Source organism: Drosophila mauritiana, chromosome 2L (assembly GCF_004382145.1).
Source record: "Drosophila mauritiana strain mau12 chromosome 2L, ASM438214v1, whole genome shotgun sequence".
NCBI classification, from domain to species: Eukaryota; Metazoa; Arthropoda; class Insecta; order Diptera; family Drosophilidae; genus Drosophila; species Drosophila mauritiana.
In genome coordinates, this window is record NC_046667.1 from 18,623,419 (window position 1) to 18,641,862 (window position 18,444).

The window sequence follows — 18,444 nt, forward strand, 5'->3', positions numbered from 1 at the left end:
CAAGGAAAGCATCCTTTTCTCTACGTGGAACCCAAAGTAGTTTGACCATTCGGAGTTCACTTCCCCATTCTGGCTTTTAAATTTTTATTTTGCGTCGCCGTGCGATTCCCCAATGTGCTGGCAACTGGGAGTGGAATGCACTTGGAGTGCATTCTTTATGCCTGCGCATATCCGTGTGGAAGTGGACGTGCCGGGGACGAGCCATAAAGTATCAAAAATTCAAGCGCCAGGCCACAAAAACCTCTGACAAAACTGACGGCATTTTCGCACTCAATTACTTTGCATTAGAGACACCAAAGATGGGGGAGACGAGTGTGCCTGGGCAGGGGCAACAAACAGGGATTTGTGTCGTTCCATTAAAGTTTTATTCACGCAATCGACAAGGGAGTCGGGGTGCAAGGACCTTACTCCTTTCCGCCGGAGGAAACCCATCCGAAGTCCAGCCCACAAGCCCACCCAACAACTTGTCTCGCTACGGCCCGAGCGATAATAAAAAACAATTTGCCACCCATTGGGCATTAACGACAACAAGCGACAGTCGCACCAGCGAGCAGCTTCGTCCACCCCTCGACTTTACCCGCTTTCACAGGACTTTTCCCGACTTTCCCGATCTCATACGGATACCATCCCCTTTACGCGGACGCGGAGCTGGCGTGTCTGGTGCAGTTTTGTCACAAATGGCAACATATGGCCGAATGGTTTCAAGTGGCCAAGGAGCTTGGTCTCTCATGCAATAAAATCATTTTGTTCAATGAACGCTTTCAGCGCGACGTCGAATAATTTGCGACATACGCTCAAGTCAATGGACAGGTCAAAATCGCAACCAGCATGGTGTGTCATGTGCTTCGGGAAAATAAACCCATTTATCTATTTGCCAGCTTGAGATTTTCGGGGTTTTCCGATTTCGGATTTCGGAAGGAGGTGCTCTAGCCTCTCCCTTATCAGTTAGTTGGCCAGAGTTTTGCCCTTCCCCCACATTCGGATTACTGGGTCAACTGCAATCCGACTGTGTGCAAACATCCCAGATAGCGGCTGCACTGCGCGGTGACTTCAAAGCCTATAAATAACTTTACTCTAGATTTAATAAACGATTATATTGGACTTAAGTCCAAGTAGGCAGCATGTATGAAGAATGTTTGTGCCTAGGTACTTCTATGGGCTTTATACCCCCTTTCGATTGCCCCAATCAACTACTCGAGGAGCAATCAGTGCCACACATATGCAGCCAGTGTTTATATGGCCACTCCAAGGAGCTCAGGTTTTGGAGTGGCCGTAAGCCCCATCTGGCACACTCTTTTCTGGCCCCGGTGCCCACGAATCTGAGGGTTAGGCCATCGCTAGTTATACAACGCTCGTTTCTTGACACTCTCAAGTGGCTGCCCCGGCTTCGTTGGAAAATAGTTCAGCAATCTGTGTAAATATTACGGCAAGCTGAAACAGAAAGCGCACCAGTTAAAGATACAGATACAACTAGAGAACCCGGAGCAGCACCTACAGCGGCACTTCTTAGATCTCTGGAGAAACAGCCCACTGAAGAAGGCCATCAAATGGATGTAGTTGTACCCATTCAAAAAGAGTTAAAAGCATATCATTTGTGAGAGAAATATATTCCCTTTAGTTTTAGTTTAATTTAATAGAGCTTGTAAAAGCCAAAGTTGTTAGGCCAAATAATATTAACAAGTTGTTGAAAGTATTTCTATTTGTAGAAATATTATTTATGGGTTGTCAAAAATATCTAAAACTAGAAGTATTAGAAAGCTGTAATAGATACTTTAATATATGCCCAATTCCTTAATAACTTCTGGTTTTTTACATTTCTACTATTTGCTTAATATTTGAAATCTATTAAGCTCACAACTAGTGGGTATTATTTAGTCGAGAGGTTCACCGATAGCACTCAATACTCGATCCTGTTCGTTCCGTTCTGGAGTGACACTTATCTGATTCAGTGGGTTTGGGTTTGGTAAGGGTTAGGCAAAACTTAACTTATCAAGTCGTAAGCCCGATAAGCCCCCATAAGTGGCGATACTCGTGGGATTGACTGCCGCCGACTGATTTCGGTGTGGAAAACAAAATCAAAACAAACACCAAATCCGCGATCACATCTCTCCATTTCGGTGTGGGTGAGTTCAGTGTCTAGCGATCGACCTTTGCAACCTGACCACCTGGCTCATCCCAACTCCGCTCTTTTATCGACTTGAAGACCTTCCGCCGGCTGCTCTGATTGGAATTGAAATCGGGCTCTCCTTGGAACTGGTGATAAGTTAACTAATCGCGGCTATTATTGTTGAAAATGACATATCGGGAATTGGATTGCTTTATAATGACACCGTTTCCAGCATATACAGAAGTGGATCTCACGTGAACAACTTTTTTGAAAAATAAGTACCAATAATAAACACATGGACTGTTTGGCATTGTCTATGCGGCGATTATCTCTAACTAGCGAAAAAACCCAATAGATAATTTCAGCTAAAATTAGGGGCTTACTCGACCACAGATCGTGACTCACCCAGCTGATCAATTGGCAACTGGAGGAGGAAGTGAGCACTTCTGTTTACACAACTAGTGGAAATTTAGGGGATTTGACTAATCTCTGTCTTCTGTGGTGGCTTGATACCCATACCCATTTATTGGGATCTCTGAATTCACCCCAAGCCAAAATTTTCCTATTTCCGTTGCTAATGATGTGCGGTTGACTTTGCAGGCCAAAGAAAACACAACACGAGCACAAAAAGATGGAATCAAAAATGCAAACAACTATATCCCGACTTGATTGAAAGGTAAATACTGCATAAATGGACTAGAGAGTTGGATGGTGGATGGTGGGATCCATGGACAAAGGATCCTGGCTTTGTAGCCACCTGCTGGGACCACCTGTTTAGATATCCTTCGGACAAAGGAGTCCGGGTAGCGAGACAAAGAGCATAGCGATGTGGAAAATAATCAGTGATAAAATAAGAGCATAAAAGCCCAGCCACCAAAAGGGGTGGTTGCATACAAATTTCGGAAGTGGGGGAAGTGGAACTTCTCTGGGGTGGGGTGGGGTGGTCGGTATGAAAGGGAAAAATTGTGTGCATTATCCGCCGGATTCATGTTAATAGGCCTCATTTAACGCTGCCGGGGTAAACGCAGAGGGCTTCCTCTCACCAATAAAACCATAAAAATCACTTCCTTCCCTCAGCAACGACATATTGGCAAGCAAACCCACATATACTCGTACTTCATTCGGAACACAGTTTCTGTTTCATGTTCTGTGTTTGGTCTTATCAACTGGTGCAGGTACATTCGGTGTGTGTTGTTTTATATCTTCTTTTTTTTTACCTGAGCCGTAGGTGCCCACCTTGTAACCGATGAAACAGAGTGTCGACAACCGTGTTGCCTCCTCAATGGGCAAATCTTGTACCAGACGACGATAACCGCAGGAACACGGGGCTCCCAAGAAGCTACAAGCGGGGCACATCGAAATAGAAAACGAGAAGAGTGCACAAGTTGCGTATTTATAGATACACCGATACACAGATACCCAGATACTTAGATACTGCCGCGCACGCCTTATCAATGTTCAAGGTATCGACTGAAATGCCGTTCAAATATTTACACCCAGCAGCAAAAAGATATCCCCCAAACGCGAAGCTACTGCTCCAGAGTCCGGAGACGATGATAAGCGGGAGCGAACATGGGTGCGCTAATTGCGGAATGATAAAACCACCAAGTAGTAGGTATCCAAGTCGGCTACCATGGGTACTACTCCTGCTCCCTCTGAATTGATAACAGCCCCAGGGGCTAAGACCACGAAAATGTTCCACCAACCCGGTTGCTATTGCCAGGATTTGGGATTGCGTTAAAAAGAAAAAGCGCCCCGGAGGTTATCCAGAGTTGCCCAGCCAAATGTTGAAATACTCTATCTAAATGTTACTTAATTATTCATTTTTAACTAAACTTTTATGCATAATAGTCATACGGTAAACAAAAGTGTAACAGCTGTAAAGTTGACAGAGTAGCGGGTATCTGATAGTCTAGAGGGTGCACTATAGCTGACATCGAAATGCCATTTTGTCATTCTAAAAGGAACATCTATAGAATTATACCAAGTATACTTGTGAACTAAATAGAGTACTAAGCTACTTTGTATTTAATAGATAGCTCTGCAGATATCATTCATAAATAGTATCTGATGAAGTCATAAAACTCTCTGCAAGGGTATGACAATTAAATAAAATAGGAATTTGTATCTCTGCGCACTTTGTTATTGCCAGCATTTTCGACTCGTATTTGCCTAAACCGGCCCCTCAGGAATACCAGAAAGCTCCTGAACCCCAACACGTTGCTACAGCGTCCTGCGGTGGATGGGGTAGGGCATCGAGGATGCGGATGTTACTCCGGGATTCTCCGGGTTGTTGGCAGCTTCGAGCGTATTACATAAAATAAGAAAAATTATGATTTCCACAGGAGGGTGGGGGAAGTGGAAAGCGGGTAAATTTCGGAGGGGCTGGCTGTTGCTTAACTGTCAAAATCGTGTAATTTAATAAAGTTCGCTGCGGGATATTGTTTTTTATAGAAGCCAGAGCAGCACTGAGACAGCTCTTGCCAGCTGCCAAACGGGGAGTGGCTGCTGTTCTTAACGGGAGCGGGGAGGAGGTGGGGAAGGGGGAAGGGGAACGTGGAAATGGGGCTCCTAAAGTGTGCTGCACAAACACAAAAATATTCAGTTCACTTCAGTTACATACGGCATATTGCAACAACGCAATGCTGTCTTGTTGCCCCGCCACAGGCACTCCACAAACACACTCAAGGGGGGTCTAGAATACCCTACACATATATATATATAGATATGTACATATATATAGAAAAATATACATCCCTATGTATGAACAGAGCTGCGAAAAGTTTTCATACATTCCACTTGTTTACTTCAAAGCAGCGAAAAAAGTTCTTACTTTGCGAAATACACAGAACTTGTGCGTCGTGGTAAGTGGAAACCAAATAAATGTTAGACTAAATAAATAAATATTACTTCGAGTTCTATTTTCCAGTACTAAAATCCACTTAGCATCTTTAAATATGCAAAATATTTTAAAAAGCTGTGCATTTCAATCTTTAATGAAACCCAACTATCACAAACAATCTTCAATCTTTTACAAAAATTTATGTTATTTCCTAAGTTTTTAGTAGATTTAACTTGACTACTTTTATTTTTTTTTCTTTTTTATCTTATATACTTTTCAAATAAGAAGTTTTTCTAAAGTTAGTAGCATTTCCAAACCTCTAAATAACTTGTATAGCATTCTAAGGTACAACATGATTTTCACATTCAAAAAATTTTTGTAAAATATTCAATACAAGAAAAGACATTCATTAAAATCAAGCTAGCTAGTTCCAGATATAGTTATAGTTCTAAGATATAGCATGATTTTCAAACTCATTGAATTTGAAAGCAATGATAATTTCATAAAAAGTTACCCCCAATTTTGTTAAATATTCAATACAAGAAATTCATTTAAGCCAAGCTATATGTTCCTCAACAAAGCTAGTTCCAGATTTATAAATGTACATATAGCTACAACATGATTCTCACACAAATTGTGTTTCAAAGTAGAATTTCTTGAAACATACTACTTCCAGTTTCGTACAATAATTGTCTTACATTTCGCATATATGGCTTAAAACCAACCTGAATGGTTCCTTAACAAAGCCAGTCCCAGATGTCTTTCTATTCTCAGCTGACATCCCCAACCATTTGTGTGCCGTTTCTTTTTACGAAGCGAAATTTCTATTTTATTTTATTAGCAGCGAAGAAATATAAAAGTAAACAGTTGGCTCCAAAAACACACATGAGTGTGTACACCCTCCTGCCGAAGTAAAAAAAGCCCCACGCCCCTCTGTTTGCCGCGTCATATGAACGCCCCATTATTTACTTAACATAACTTGAACATTCGCCTTCAACCCCCCACAAAAAAAAAAGAAAAGAAAGCTCTTCAAGGGGAGCATCAAAGTTCCAAAAAAAATAAAGAGAAAAAGGAAAATTCTAAGGTGGGTGGTTAGAAAATGGTGGGGAGTCGTCGCTTGGCTTACCTGCCATCCAGCCGGCAGTTGGCTAGTCAAAAAGCTGTCGTCGATGCTAAGCGCAGACCCAGAAAGCCATCAAATATGCAGGAGGTGGAAATGTGCAGGGAGGCTCCACCGCTTCACTACCATTTGCCATCCCCCCCCCCACATCCGAAAACGGAAAAATGGCGAAAAAATGATTTATGTGGACGCCATGAAGGAACGGAGCGGACGGCAACGAAAAGCCAACAATAACCGGGAAAAATAACAGAATCAACTGATTTCTCAACTTGGCTCTGGGCCTGCTTTTGTTTGCCAGACTTTCGGTGGGCAGGGAGTACCCTCGCATAGACCCACAATTTTACCTTCCATTCGGGACTTCATTCTTGTTTTTGCCGCAATGAAAAATGCTGAAAGTGTGCTCCACAGACAGCGGACTCCAATGGTATTGGGGTCACCGAGAAGGTATAAGATATTGATGTACCCAGGGGACTGCTTTTCCTGCCTTTGGAAAAATAACAAGATCCTCATAGAGAGTAGCAGCATGGCATTTCAGTTCTCATCGGAAGCTCTATCATATATATAGATTAATGTACGCTTTAGTTATAAACAAAGAAGCCCTACCATATTTGTCAAATTCAACTCCATAATTCATTTACATTCCATACCACACCATTTTCGGTCCGAAATTCAAAATTAAAAAAAAAAAAAGGTAAGTGCATAAAATATTTCATTATAGATTTGTTTTCTATTAATCACTTCTTTTCCCACAGATGTCCGATATCAATTTGACTGCCTATAACGCCTTTCGCCGCGATTTGGCCAGGATATTAAAGACATTCAATTCGTATACGCAAACCGATTTCACCGAGGAAACCGGCACCAACACAGACTTCGATTGCAAAGACGATTTGGAAACAAATCTATCCGAACTTTACGATCTCGAACTGAAATAGTAGGTGGAGTTTATCCGATTGAGATGGGGACCAGGATCAAGGGAACGCACTCCGAGATCAGTATGGAATCCAGCAGAACAAGGCTGCTGCAACCGCTCAGATCGCAATCCCAGGATAACGAAATCCGATTATTATCCACAAGAAGCGATCTGGCGATGACACCATGGCCTCCACAATCGGAATCTCCATCTGAATCGGATGAATCCGAATCCGAATCAGGTTACACCACAGAGAGTAGCTACCGAACGGTGACTGGATACAAGCTCCTTCCGCAAAGTAGTTCGTATGCCAGCGGCCAGAATCCCTACGCGTCTGCGCCAGCAGACTTCCGCTGGGAGATCTACGTGCCCATCCATAGTGGAGCCACTGCGGAGGACATCCAGACCGTTCATGGGGAGTTGCGGGAATTGCTGGCCAGCGAGATGCACTTAATCGGAGCCGCAAATGGCCCAATGATCTATCTTATAGCATACAGATACATGTGATCATTTCTTAGATATTTAAAATATATAAACCACAATAAAAATATTATTAAATCCCCATTTGGAGCATACAGAATTATTGTTCCATTAAATATATTTTCTTGACCTCCGGCAAATCCAGCCCACAAAACATACCAAATCTTCAAAGCGAATTGAGCTCTTTTAAAAAGTCATCTACTTAATCACTTTTTCGACTGCAAATGATGGGCTAGCCAACTTTGTTCAGCCTTCTCCATGGACAATCAGTTCTCGAGTGAAGTGTTTGCTCGTACTGCGTGATCTGCGCCTGTTGACATTATGACAAATTACATAAGCCAAAGGCAACAATTGCCGGAACCCATTCCGGAAACGCGGGGAAGGAAGTAAGGAGGGGGGAACAAACCGAAAACGGATACGCTTAGAAGGACTGGGAGTGGTGGGGGATTTAGGGGGTGGTTCGGGCTGTAGGCACGTTAATAGGAAAGCCACACAAGAACTGCTAACGAAGGACACGCGGCCGGCGGTTGAGCGACAAGTGCGTTGGGAAGAATTCGAGTCACAGGACACAAGGACAACGAGGTCCTGGCTGCGGGGTGGATCGTCTGTTTGCCGAGCACTAAGTGCGCCGGGCAAGTGGAAATGATAAACATATTTACACAATTTTTGACGGGCGAACGGGTGAAACAAAACACCCGTGGGTGCAGTCGTACCCAGCACCCTTTCCACCCCCCTCCTCCTCCACCCCGTCCGTTTTCCCATTTCTCCGCACTTGAAACAAGCGAAAGGAAAACCAAACCCAAACTCGATAAATATGTTTATGTGCAAATAACAAAATATTTGTCGATTGCCCGAAACGAGTGTTGGGCGGGGTGATGGGCGGAATTTGGCTTCGGGGTAGGGCAGGCTCTAAAGGCAGAGGCAGCTCCAGGGTATTCAGGGGTTCCATGGGTTCGAGGGAAGCACCGCAAGCGCATAATTCAATTTTTCTGCTCGTTTTGCACATCGCCCGGCACACGTCACTCGAGTCCTTTGGGACACCAAGGAACTGCCATGCTACACCAGCTAAGCTCTACCCGGCTACACTGGGAGAAAAGTTCACTAGTAGTGCAAGAAAAGAGCAGTAAATGAAACAGACGCTCCATCCAATCCATGAAGGTTAGAAACATTACTAAAGCTTCCAGATTAATCCTATATAATAACATTGAAATGTGCCCAGATTTAATCAGGATTTTCTATGTAGGTTAAGCTCCTAGTTTGATTTCCATTCAGCGAGTGTTTAAGATATCATATCCATTCCTTGCAAGGAAAGCGAAACTAAATGCAGATCTCTACAAGGAAGGTTACTGTTCGGCTTTCCCCCGATATACTAGATTTTTCCCGAGTGCACGCACTTTGTCAGGGATGCAGTGGATATTAGTGGCACGTGGCGAAGGCTCGACCAAGGCGATCCGCAGGTCCCAGCACATGCGGTTTCCGGGATCCGTTCCCTCCCGCCGCCCTCTTCCATCCCAGAATCTATATTTATTTGTTTGTAATTACGCGTGTTCTAAAAACGAAATCCCGCCGCACTTGAAGCCGGGAAAATGGCTAAACGGCTGAGCCTGCTCTTTTCAATGCCCGAAAACTTCAGCCGGGAACACACGTGCAGTGGACGACCGCCTCCACTGGTGCCCGGGTATTCCCAGCGCATTAGCAACAATGCCGGAGACATTCGGAGTTTGTCAACAGTTTCGCATTGGATTTGGTTACGGCTTTGTTCTCATCAGCGGCGCGTGTCCCTGTCCGATGTCATCTTCTCCACTCTCGACGCGACTCGACTCGGCTCGACTCCAATCCGCAGTCAGTTGTCAACTTTCTGGGCTGGCTTTTAGTCCGGGGATTGCCGATTGATTGGGCGTGGGATTTTCGAGTGCGGCACATGTATGAAACGAAATCATAGATGTGACAGGCCAGGATCATAAGCAACTCGCACAAAGAAATCCCTTTGACCATCCCTGAGCCATCTCAGGCAGCAATAAATCATCTCCTTAGGAGCCATTCACCATGCATATATCCTCAAAGAAAACTTTCTGCCGGAACTTTGCCAGTTATGTACATATATTGAAGGAAGTCCCCTCGGACCATATATTTGTTCCGTGGCGGAGTGCATAAAAAAGCAGGCGGTCCAACCGAGCAGCCGCAACACTGAGCCCTCCTAAAAGGGCATTCGAAATGAGCTGCTCGGAGATGTGGAGATGTTGGGATGTGGAGATGTGGAGATGTGAAGATGGCGGTCTGCCATCGGGAAAGCTTTCGTATTTAATTGAAAAACACTTAAGCCCCAGTTCGGAGGAGCCAAAGGCAAAGCCAGGCCAACCGCAAGGCTCTTATGTGACCCTAAAAGACCGACCTCATAACCCCAACTCATCTTCATCACAAAACCTTTCTGGTCGCTCATAAAAACAAAGGGCGAGCGCAAACAAAAACTTTGCATAATTAAGGCGCGGCCAGCACATGGGCACAGTGTATTCAAAGGGTTAAGTTACAGAAGTGACAGTGAAAAATATGTTGAAAACTGTATTCTTAATATTCATTTAAGAAAAATTAAGGAACCAAGATATGTAAATACTACTATTCTCTCTATTTCGTTGCTTTAAAATGTTTCATTTTCAAAAATATACTATTCTTGGCAAACATTTTTGTTCGCTGTGCAGGAAAATCTCCTAGGCAGCCTTCAGGTGGACAGGACTGAATCAAAGATGGCATGACTTGGCCACTTACCCTCGAGCGTCCGGTTCCTGGATATTAAGGCGAGCACCAGTTCGGGATTTGGGTCATCCTGGTCGACAGCCAGGTGATTGTGGTGCGGATGTTGCTGCTGCTGTTGCTGTTGCTGTTGCTGCCCACCGACCAGGTGAGATGCCTGCGGCGTGGGTGGCAATTGTTGCTGCTGCTGCTGCTGATGGATATGCGGCTGATGTTGCTGGTGATTATCCATGGCTGACAGGTGCTGTTGCTGCTGCTGCTGCAACGGATGTTGCAGCTGCTGATGCGGATGTGGCTGCTGCTGAGGCGGATGCTGGAGCTGGTGCTGATGCTGATGCTGGTGGTGATGATGTAGCGGTGGCGGTGGTTTCAGGGTTTGCATCATTGCTGAGGGGCCGGCGATTTGAACACGCGTCGTATGAGTTATATGTATATTTCAGTTAGCTTATTCCAATTGGCACACGTTTGTATCTTTAGCCCTGTTGGGTGTTTGAAAAGCAATCTTGTTGTTAGTTTACCGCACTCGCTTCCCGTTTAGCGTTTAAACGAGACTCCGCTAGGCGGGATCGCTGTCTGCTCGATAACTGGCATTGGTTCGTGCCCAACAGTGGCCCCGTTGACTGTTTTCCCTTATCGCGGCGGTCTCTTTGGGTTTCTGTTTCTACGGTAGATTCTAGATTCCAGTCTTGCCACTCGGTTGGGATCGTGCTCAGTGCTCGGCTGCTCTATCAGTTGAAGTAGCCAGGGACTTGAACAATTTGAATTTGTTTGCGATACCGGGGGACACTAGACCACCTATTCTTCGGGTGCTTTCGACCAAGTGAGAGGCGGGTGAACTTTATGTAAGCCGGGGATGGGGCCTAACTGATCGGTAGATATTCAAAAGACTATTTGGCGCATATCTATTCATCGTCTGTCACGAGGAGAATTCTCGTGCGCCGTCAAAAATTCGGATGTGCACTTTACTATCTATCAAAAAATGGTCCAAGTTTTTGTATCAAGAACGAACTGCTAATGGTTCCAAAATCAAACAAACAAAATAGTTAAACAATATGGTTTTTTTGAAATATTAAAATGTAGAATATTTGATAGGAAATTTCCAATTTCATCAGTATTTGGAAACTAGTTAAGATTGAAGATCATACATATGTAAATGAATAAAATACTCTGAAATTTATTTTCGAGAAATTCAATTTTAGTAGCAAAGCGCAACAAAAAATCAGTATGTTATTTTTAATCCTTTAAGATTTAATTTAAATTAAAATAGCTTACATCGGGAGTTGGAGCTCGCACATTAATCTTATTTTGTTTGCCTTAAATCTTAAAACCAACATAATGCAGTCGTGTTAGTATTAAAATTCAAAAACTAAACATTTTAAAATCCTAAATGTATCTTGGTCTTCTCATAACTAAATCAACACAATTGTGCACAATTTGCTCAACTGACTTTTTTGTTTTTACGTATCTACTGTTGAAATGTAACATTCCATTTTTTAATTAAGCTGTTTTTTTCCCAACGGTTCCTCAGAATTTAAGCTTTTTAATGAACCTTGCCTTCTGCGACGGCCGCGTAAAACCAGTGGAATTGATTTGCATTTACCCTATTTTAATTTTTTGCGTCACTTCAACACTCAACTCCAGTATTTGTTAACTTTGTTTAATATTTGCTGGTTTTTAATTTTCTCATTTCGACATTTCGAATTATTTCGTTTGAATTTTCTGCGGCACTCGAACGCGATTTTATGCGAACGCCATTTTGGCGACGGCAACTTTAACGGTAACGGTAACCGATTCGGCAGCGAAAACGACGACGGCAAATGCGAAGCGAGTGCGACAAAATGGCGACGGCATGACTAACGGTGTTTGGCCAACGCTAAGGTAACGGTGTCGTTAACGGTACGGCGACAACCCTGGACACGACAACACTGGCAGGCGGCTGGTATTGTTGCTGGTGGGAATCCCCTCTATTTGCCGCGCTGCATCTTTATTTATTTTCTTGGCCGTCCAAACTGTCGTCCCTCCTTTTTACTTTGCGCACTTTTTCACGCTTTTTCCCGACTGTGCGAGCTTTTAACGCTGTTGTTTTTCTTGTCTTTTTGCCTTTCGTCTTGTATTCGTGTGCCGTTTGCCGTTTGCCTTTTGGCCGCCCATATGGGTGCGCTGTGCGTATACGTACTATCTGTGGGTGTGTGCGGGTGTGCGGGTGGCGGGCGTGTGTTTACCAATTGATCCTAATGTGACACAAATGATATGGTAAAATGCATACAGCCAGCCCTGAATGGCAGGACAACAATGGCAACAAGGCGGCGAGGCGACAACGCCAGCAGCGACGACATTTTTGTGCTTCTTTTTGGGGGCCGTGCGCATGTGTGTGTCGCTCTCCGGCGATGCCCATTTGCCCGAAAAGTCCAAATTCCAAGAGCATTACAATATTTGTAAAACGCAAAAACTTTAGCCCAGCCGAAATAAAAGGAAGTGTGGAAACTTTTTGTTTCCCTCTGCCTCAAGAAGCTCGAGCTGCAAAAGTGCAGGGGCAACAAAAAAATGAAAAAGGAAAACAGCACTGTGGGTAGAACAAAAAGCCAACCAACGTCGAGCGCGACACCTTCGTTGGCCCCAAAACAACAGTAAACAGCACTTAAAAGTCAGCAGCGACGTCGACTGAGGCGAAACAAATATGAGAAACTTAACTCAAAGGTCCAAGTCAATACGCGGCGCGCGGTCACCAAAAATGCGGGGTCTCCACTGGAAAACAGGCACCGCCCCTTTATATTGAAAATCGCTGGAAATCGGCCGACGATAGAGCCCAAAAGCAACAAGAACTTCCAGGCATGCGCAGGCAGTGGCCATTATCTTATCGCCCCAGCGTCGCCATTAAAATGGGGCTGGGGTGGCCATACGCTTCTATTCCTAGAGTTCGATGTCTTTCCAGCGCCGGCGCACTGGAAAACCCAAAGCTGTCGGGGTGATGGGAGAGGGGGGAAGCTGCTACTCCATGCCCGAGTCACCCGTTGTCCATGAGTTCGCTGTATCTGCATAGGGTTCTCGCTGTCTGTGTAGTTTCGGAACCCCTATATCTATAGTGGATACTTGCCACCCGACCCGAAAACCCCTTAAATGCGTTGCGTCTGCAAAAACGATTTTGTTTTCGCATTTATTTATGAGCCGCTTAGAGCGCGCCAAATACTTTGCCAAACACTTTGAACCCCAACGCCATGCTCGAGAACCCCACGCCCCCGCTCCCAGCGGATGACCTCCGCCCACCCACACAAGTGGACACTGGCGGGGAAGGTCGTTTGTGGGTTGGGTTCGCGCTGCGGCGGAGCAAGGAACGCGAACAGCTGGAGTGCGTGGGTCGCTCGAAGAGTATGCCCGGTCTGAGGAACTCGGCATAAAAAGCAGCTCTGTTATGTTTAAAGGATTACCTTTATAAGAAACATCGATGGTTCCATCTTAAGCTATAAGGTATATTACAACAATATATACTTCTTTTAAGACTTTTGTGTCAAGTCATGATGAAAATAATTTTATACAGAAGCTGAACATAAATTGCATATTTTCTTTATTGAACATTCAACATTTTCTAATTGCGCTTTCGTTACGCGTGCGAATCAACACGAAAGCACGGCATACCCTTGAACCCAACTAGTACCGATACAAATACAAATATAGGGTAAGAGCATAAAAATGCAGCGTGACCCTGAAACTGAAACTGATCGTGAATGGAAATGGAAATGGCTGATGAAACCGATGCACTCAATCCAACGCGATCCCAATCTATGGCATCCCAGGCGGAGCTTCACTTCCGCGGTTACCAAATCGACTTTGACTTTCAAATTTTCCAACGCTTTTGTCTAATGGAGCCGTTAATGGTTAGACACATGAAGTATTTTGCCAAATGGGCTCGACTTGGGACGGTTAATTGCTGATGATGCGATGATACGGAACCGGATTGGCAGTGGGTTTTGGGGGGGAATGCGGGGATTTAGTAAGCAGCAGTGCTGGTGTTTGGATAACACATTTTAATAGACAATTAACAAGCAGTGTGTTTAAATTTTCTTCACCGACATTTTTCACTTTTGTCCGGCGATCTTGTTTTCGCTATTGTGTCTTTTGGTAGTTACATAAACATAAATCTCGGCAATGGGCCAGTCGGAAAGACAAAAAACTTGCTGCCACTGCACATTTTCACACATAGCCGGATTTTTGTCGATGTTGTTGGAGTTCCCCCCAAACTTTTTATTGGAGGGTCTCGAGATTCGGAGCTCATTGAGACTTGGTTAAAGCGCAGCCAGCTCATTTGTAGATTCGAATGTCAGCGGTGCACAAGTGCGGAACCAACCGAGCGGCTAAATACCCGAATTTCCCCCAAAGTAAATCGCGCCTTTGTTTGGATTAACCAGGATCATGGACTTTGATGAGTTCCGTGAATTTGGCCATGCCTCCATCGAGTTCCTTATCAACTATCTGAGCGGCATACGCGAGAGGTGTGTGTCTGGACTTTTATCCTTGGAGCGGTCCTCCTTAACTCTGTGTCTCCTCCAACAGGGATGTCCTGCCCAGCACGGCTCCTTATGCGGTGATCAATCAGCTGCCCAAGGAGATCCCCGAGCAGCCCGACCATTGGCGCGAGGTCCTCAAGGATCTGGAGAACATCATCCTGCCGGGTCTGACCCACTGGCAATCGCCCTACTTCAATGCCTTCTATCCGTCATCCTCGTCGGCGGGCTCCATCATCGGTGAGCTCCTGATCGCGGGCATCGGAGTCCTGGGTTTCAGTTGGGTAAGTTATATACATAAATAGTGCACAAATCCAGCAGATTCTCATCCTTAAAATTAATATTCCAAATGTGAAATAAGCTACTTTCTTCAATATGCTTTCTTAGAAAAATGATTATATAAAAGGTCAGTTAAACATATATTTCAAATAATAACTGAACGTAACTTATTGTATCTGAAAAGTGTAGCCATAATAATTCATTTCGGATAAATATAGTGAATATATACGTTTGATTAGCTTATGATCGTTATAAATTAACAACTATTAATACTGAATATTACTTTTATTGTGATAAAGATTTAAATGCGAAAGAGTTTCATTTTAAGAGATTTATAGACAAACACGTGAATTTACAATTATTGTTCATTAGACCCAACAACAATAGCAACCAACAATATTCAATTAGTTTTAAAACTATAATTTCTTTCATCGATTTGGCTAAGAGAAAAGGGCTAAGAGAGCGCCAACCGACCAACAAAAAAGTGGGAACAGTTCGTGACCCAAAGTGATTTCCCACCAGCGATTATTCGAGTTGGTAACAAAATCTTTGGGCCAAATCAACGCAACACTCTAGTAATCCTTATCGATTCAAAGAACTGTGCGATAAATATGTTAGGAAGATAGCCACTCGACGATTAGGAAAATTGCCAAGTAATTGTTTTTCTATAAATATATGGCACGAAATATACGAACCCATAAAACTATAATCCCGGTGACCGATTCGTTCCCTAATCTCGCAGATTGGACACGCTTCACGAATCACTGTGCAGAGCAATCGGTTATAGATATTTTCGAAATTAATAGCTAAATTGAAAAAAAATTGTATTTGGATGGCACTCTAGGATAAAAGAATTAACCTATTAGTAAAAACCCCTTAGTTTAAGTAGTATAAAATAGTACACACTCCTTTCTTTAAACTCTTAACCGTATTTTAAGGTTTTGATTATGTTCATTGAACAAACTTCGCATTTAAATTTAAAAGTACCAACGAATCCAAGCCAAGTTAGTTAAATCTAAAGAAGTAAGCAAGTCGTTTGCGCCGTTTTTTGGTGATTTCTCCAAACTAGCCAGATTGGCTGAACCGACAGCTCTGGAGGCTGTCCAGAGAAGTCGGAGTATAAAAGGCGGCCGTCACCGGCGATCGGTTTCAGAGTGAACCTCAGGCAACTTGGAGTAGCATCAACGGATCGGGAACTGAAATTGAGTTGGGCAAACAAATCGAAAACGAAAACGGGGAAATAAAACCAAAACAAACAGAACGTGAAAAGTGCAAATAGAAATCGATATCGCAACATTGTCAGCGGTATGGATGCCAAGGAATTTCGGGAATTCGGCAAGGCGGCGATTGACTACATAGCCGACTACCTGGAGAACATCCGGGATGACGACGTGCTGCCCAATGTGGAGCCGGGCTATCTGCTGGACCTGCTGCCCACCGAGATGCCGGAAGAGCCCGAAGCGTGGAAGGATGTCCTCGGCGACATTAGTCGCGTCATCAAGCCGGGACTGACCCACTGGCAGTCGCCCCACATGCACGCCTACTACCCCACCAGCACCTCGTATCCCTCCATTGTGGGCGAGATGCTGGCCAGCGGGTTTGGCGTCATCGGATTCAGCTGGGTACGTTGGGATGCTGGCTGGTGAAATCCGCTGATACTGCTGCTGGCCCATTGTTTTGGCCGGCTGAATGGGCGCCCATTGTGCGCGGAGGGTGAAAGTGAATCCAAGAACCCGACAAACAGGTTGCCACTGCACCTGACCGAAGAGAGTTTTTCACACAAATCAATCGGCAATTGTCACCATATAAAGTTATTGTGCAGCAGACTCACCTTAAAGGCATACAAATAAATTTAAATTTATATAGAATTGATTAGCCAAACCGAAGTTACCGCACAATAACTCCAACTAAGTGAAATAAGCCCTAGTTCAATTTATAATATATTGGTAAAAATGACTATATGTATGTATATCCCAATTTAATAGTGAATGACAAACGGATGAAGTTATATATATCTTCCATGCATAATTTCTTGCATTAAAAACACCAAATAACACGTATAATCCCCCACAGATCTGCAGCCCCGCCTGCACAGAACTGGAGGTGGTGGTCATGGATTGGCTGGCCAAGTTCCTGAAGCTGCCTGCACACTTCCAGCACGCCAGCGATGGACCAGGAGGCGGAGTGATCCAGGGATCGGCTAGCGAGGCTGTGTTGGTGGCTGTCCTAGCTGCCAGGGAACAGGCTGTGGCCAGCTACAGGGAATCGCATCCGGAGCTGAGCGAAAGCGAGGTGCGTGGCCGCTTGGTGGCCTACTCCTCGGACCAGAGCAACAGCTGCATCGAAAAGGCTGGAGTCCTGGCTGCCATGCCGATTCGTTTGCTGCCGGCTGGAGAGGATTTCGTACTAAGAGGCGATACACTGAGAGGGGCCATCGAGGAGGACGTGGCAGCGGGCAGGATTCCGGTGATCTGCGTTGCTACTCTGGGCACCACGGGCACTTGTGCCTATGACGACATTGAATCCCTGTCCGCCGTCTGCGAGGAATTCAAGGTTTGGCTCCATGTTGATGCCGCCTATGCCGGCGGAGCCTTTGCTCTGGAGGAGTGTTCGGATCTGCGAAAGGGATTGGATCGCGTGGACTCGCTGAACTTCAACCTGCACAAGTTCATGCTGGTCAACTTCGATTGCTCGGCCATGTGGCTAAGGGATGCCAACAAGGTGGTCGACAGCTTCAATGTGGATCGCATCTACCTGAAGCACAAGCACGAGGGTCAGTCGCAAATTCCCGACTTCCGTCACTGGCAAATCCCGCTGGGTCGTCGCTTCCGAGCACTGAAAGTCTGGATCACATTCCGCACTCTGGGAGCCGAGGGATTGCGAAACCATGTGCGCAAGCACATCGAGTTGGCCAAACAGTTTGAGCAGCTGGTGCTCAAGGATTCGCGATTCGAGCTGGTGGCTCCTCGAGCCCTGGGACTGATTTGTTTCCGGCCCAAAGGCGACAACGAGATTACCACCCAGTTGCTGCAGCGACTGATGGATCGAAAGAAGATCTACATGGTTAAGGCCGAGCATGCGGGTCGTCAGTTTCTGCGATTCGTCGTATGCGGCATGGACACCAAAGCCTCCGATATTGATTTTGCCTGGCAGGAGATCGAGTCTCAGCTGACGGACCTGCAGGCGGAGCAATCCTTGGTGGCCCGCAAATCGGGAAACGTAGGCGATATTGCGCAGCACTTCCAGATCCATCTGAGCACCGAAAATGCAACGCACGAGAAATCTCAGTGAGAAAAACGGTTAAACTATTTATGTTTAGGGACAACCTAGTTAGTTTGCGATGTAGTTTGTAACTTTCCACATGTTTATAAATAAAGTGAAATTAAATGTACGATCATTTCGCACGTTTTCTATAAAAGTAGAGTGGTTTTTCCCTGTCATTGTTTTACTTTCGAA

At 44.8% G+C, this 18,444-nt stretch overlaps 4 protein-coding genes across 6 annotated transcripts in view; 3 read left to right on the forward strand and 1 right to left on the reverse strand.

Moving 5' to 3' along the window:
• The window catches only part of LOC117150248 (LIM/homeobox protein Lhx4), a 28,262-nt gene extending 15,937 nt beyond the window's left edge, over window positions 1–12,325 (reverse strand). The window contains exons 1-2 of one of the 2 annotated variants that reach the window (XM_033317044.1): window positions 11,811–12,325; window positions 10,226–10,689 (exon numbers count right to left, since the gene is read on the reverse strand). In XM_033317044.1, coding sequence (XP_033172935.1) covers window positions 10,226–10,595 — 370 coding nt within the window. In that variant the 5' untranslated portion in view covers window positions 10,596–10,689; window positions 11,811–12,325. The remainder of the gene's footprint in view (window positions 1–10,225; window positions 10,690–11,810) is intronic. The other variant, XM_033317045.1, reaches the window with a different exon arrangement.
• On the forward strand, window positions 6,820–7,012 carry LOC117150250. Its single transcript, XM_033317050.1, has one exon. It carries the CDS (start codon window positions 6,822–6,824, stop codon window positions 7,002–7,004), a length of 183 nt encoding a protein of 60 aa, XP_033172941.1. The 5' UTR covers window positions 6,820–6,821; the 3' UTR covers window positions 7,005–7,012.
• LOC117150249 lies at window positions 7,005–7,546 on the forward strand. The gene has a single exon (XM_033317049.1). It carries the CDS (start codon window positions 7,028–7,030, stop codon window positions 7,487–7,489), a length of 462 nt encoding a protein of 153 aa, XP_033172940.1. The 5' UTR covers window positions 7,005–7,027; the 3' UTR covers window positions 7,490–7,546.
• A 2,254-nt stretch (window positions 12,326–14,579) lies between the features above and the next one.
• Window positions 14,580–18,387, forward strand: LOC117150607 (3,4-dihydroxyphenylacetaldehyde synthase). Of its 2 annotated transcripts, XM_033317566.1 has the most exons (3): window positions 14,580–14,697; window positions 14,759–14,993; window positions 17,062–18,387. In XM_033317566.1, exons 1-3 carry the CDS (start codon window positions 14,618–14,620, stop codon window positions 18,277–18,279), a joined length of 1,533 nt encoding a protein of 510 aa, XP_033173457.1. In that variant the 5' UTR covers window positions 14,580–14,617; the 3' UTR covers window positions 18,280–18,387. The 2 variants fall into 2 exon arrangements, with proteins under 2 accessions (XP_033173457.1, XP_033173456.1); XM_033317565.1 differs by lacking the exons at window positions 14,580–14,697; window positions 14,759–14,993 and adding an exon at window positions 16,128–16,610 and having other exon boundaries at window positions 17,062–18,386.
• The last annotated feature ends 57 nt before the right edge of the window (window positions 18,388–18,444 follow it).

Bases quoted from the DNA above. Each gene is read 5' to 3' on its own strand.
- LOC117150250 (XM_033317050.1), top strand. From the start codon at position 6,822: ATGTCCGATATCAATTTGACTGCCTATAACGCCTTTCGCCGCGATTTG.
- LOC117150249 (XM_033317049.1), top strand. From the start codon at position 7,028: ATGGGGACCAGGATCAAGGGAACGCACTCCGAGATCAGTATGGAATCC.
- LOC117150607 (XM_033317566.1), top strand. From the start codon at position 14,618: ATGGACTTTGATGAGTTCCGTGAATTTGGCCATGCCTCCATCGAGTTC. The intron at 14,698-14,758 runs GTGTGTGTCTGG...CTCCTCCAACAG, and splicing joins CTGAGCGGCATACGCGAGAG to GGATGTCCTGCCCAGCACGG. The intron at 14,994-17,061 runs GTAAGTTATATA...AATCCCCCACAG, and splicing joins GAGTCCTGGGTTTCAGTTGG to ATCTGCAGCCCCGCCTGCAC.